This window comes from Micromys minutus, assembly GCF_963924665.1.
Source record: "Micromys minutus genome assembly, chromosome: 18".
NCBI lineage: Eukaryota > Metazoa > Chordata > Mammalia > Rodentia > Muridae > Micromys > Micromys minutus.
This window is the reverse complement of record NC_137953.1, coordinates 37693330-37696169: the sequence shown is the minus strand read 5'-3', so window position 1 is coordinate 37696169 and position 2840 is coordinate 37693330. Positions and strand designations below refer to the sequence as shown.

The following is a 2840-nucleotide window of genomic DNA, read 5'->3' as shown; positions in this document are numbered from 1 at the left end:
GCCCCTTTTTGTTTGTTTTTCTTGCTGTATCTTTAGACAGAATCTTATATTGTAACCCAGAATGCCTGGGACTCATAAAACAACCAAGGTTGGCATGTAATTTTTGAAAATCTTTCTACCTCAGCCTTCAAAATGTTTATATTACAAGCATAAGTCATTACAGCTGGTAAAAACATCACTATCACATATGAGCTATGGTTAGTGCTATATCTTGTACTCTCCTCTCTTTACTGGTAAGGATGAACCTCTTTTCTAGTGGAAATTCAAGGTGTCACCCCTTTGAAAAATACTACGATTCAGTAGAACCATAACATTATTGTACACTTCATTAAATTCACCTTGAAGGCATATGGGTTTGTTTGTTTGCTCCTTTTGCTATTATGTAACACCAAGTCTTAAAATTGACATTTTGAATTGCAATGAAATACCTGGCTGAGTGGTATAATGTGGGTGACACAGAAGCTCTTTATTTGAAACTATAAAACTGTCATTATCATTATTATCAACATAGTAGTCAGGTCCTACTTTGTAATTGAAATTATAGCTCCACCAATGAACTTGGGGAACACTTTTAAGTTCTCTCTCTCTCTCTCTCTCTCTCTCTCTCTCTCTCTCTCTCTCTCTCTCTCTCTCTCTATTTCTCTCTCTCAAACACACACACACACACACACACACACACACACACACAGAGCCAATGTTGTACAAAATAAGATTCAAATTTCTCAGTGATTAAATATCTATGAAGATCCTTCCAAATGTTTCATGTTTTATTGAAGTATTCTACTGTGAAGACTTGAATAAGGCTTAGTATGAGATCTCTACAGGAGAAATAAAGTAACAAAAATGTTAAATAAAACTGGACATCATCTAGAAATCAGCAACTTATTGTTCACAGAATTTTTCTTACCACAAAGAGGCACAATCACCTAGATACTAAGTCAAAGAGGACTTTGAATCTAAAATTACTTGATTTTCTCGCTATTTAAGGCTAGATGTTTTGGAGAATAAATGATGTTCTACAAATTTAAATACCGAATATTTTATTTCTTTTCTTTTAAATTTCAGAAGCACCATTACATCTTATTGTGCTCTACAATGTGGATGATCTTGAAGTAAGTGTCAGCTTGCAGCATGGTTTGAAAGAATTCATGGGCCAGAACTTTGTCAACCAGACATGGGTGAATGAGTTCATCCTCTTGGGGCTTACCAATGACCGGAATACTCAGGTCTTTCTTTTTGTCCTGATTCTTGCCATGTATGTCATAACTGTTGTGGGAAATTCTCTGATTCTTCTCCTCATCAGACTGGACAGTCGGCTACATACTCCCATGTACTTTTTCCTCAGTGTTCTTTCCATCGTGGATCTTTGTTATGGGAATAGTATTGCCCCACAAATGTTGGCTCACTTGGTTTCAGCCCAAAGGCTCATTCCTTTCCATAGCTGTGTGCTCCAGCTCTATGTCTCTTTAGCCTTAGGTGGTTCAGAGTTCTTCCTTCTGGGAGCTATGTCCTATGACCGCTATGTGGCAGTATGCCATCCATTGCACTACACTGTCATCATGGATGGAGGGCTGTGCCTGGGGCTGGCTGCCAGTTGCTTGCTGGCTGGTTTCTTAAATTCTCTGATGGAGACAGTGATCACTTTCCGTCTTCCTCTGTGTCACAATGTCATTAATCACTTTGCTTGTGAGACCCTGGCAGTGCTTCGGCTAGCCTGTGTAGACATCTCTTTCAACAAGATCATGGTGGCCATCTCAGGGTTTCTGGTGATCATGCTTCCCTGTTGCCTGGTTCTATTCTCTTATACTCGTATAGTCATCGCCATTCTAAGCATTCGCTCTACTCAGGGACGTCACAAAGCCTTTGGGACGTGTGCCTCTCACCTCACTGTAGTTTGTATGTGCTTTGGGGCCACAATCTTCACTTACTTAGGGCCACGTTCTGCCTCATCAGAGGACAAGGAGAAGATGGTTGCTCTGTTCTATGCTGTAGTGGCACCCATGTTGAATCCTGTGATCTACAGCTTAAGGAATAAAGAAGTTATGGCTGCTCTTCGAAAGCTTGTTGAGAAATTAAGGTAAAAAAATGAAGATCTCAAGAGGTCTGTGCCAATGGTCTTCAGAACCAAGCAAGAAATCAGACAAATGTAGGTAGAGATCTTGTACTTCAACAAGGAAAATTGATCATTGTGATCACATAGCTGTGATCAGAGACATTTCTATTTATGTTTAATGAGTTTTGTCACATAGAACAATACTGACCATCTCAGTTACCTATAAAATGGCCTCATGAGATTCTCTTCCTCTGACATGCAGTGATTTGTAGACTTCTTCTTCTTCCCACTCTTGATCTTGTCAGTCAGAAGGAAATGAGCTTCAGCTTCTCCAAACACTTGGCCTTGGATCCTTCTTCTGCCTTTCATTAACTTTGCCCTCTGGTGAGTATCTGAACTATTTTATGCCACAGATACTCTGATTTTCTAAATATGGGAAAATAAAATACTTCCAGAATGGCTACATAAGTTAGCAGCGATTTATATTACCCATCATCAATACAGGAAATGTTCACTTTTCTCTATCTTTTAAGTGTTCCAAATTGTCAACTAATTCAAAGACATACTCACCTTACAAATTTGTACAAATACAAAACAAATTATTGTGTTCCACCTTTGAAGGTATGAATGCAATCAGTTGGAAATTTTAAAATGTAGACTGAGCTCAGATGATTCTTGCCAAAGGAGAAAATTTTGCATCAATTATAAATAAACAGTATAAACACATGACTTTTCTTTCATTTCTATAACTTCAGTTCTTATAAAAATGAAATGGACTGTCTAGAGT

The 2840-nt window shown here is 38.3% G+C and overlaps 1 protein-coding gene across 1 annotated transcript; it reads left to right on the top strand.

Moving 5' to 3' along the window:
• Positions 1-1148: 1148 nt before the first annotated feature.
• LOC308432548 (olfactory receptor-like protein OLF3) lies at positions 1149-2081 on the top strand (the record flags this gene model as incomplete). The annotated part of the gene is made up of 1 exon (XM_080932326.1): positions 1149-2081. The coding sequence occupies one exon, from the start codon at positions 1149-1151 to the stop codon at positions 2079-2081; it is 933 nt and encodes a 310-aa protein (XP_080788452.1).
• Positions 2082-2840: the final 759 nt, after the last annotated feature.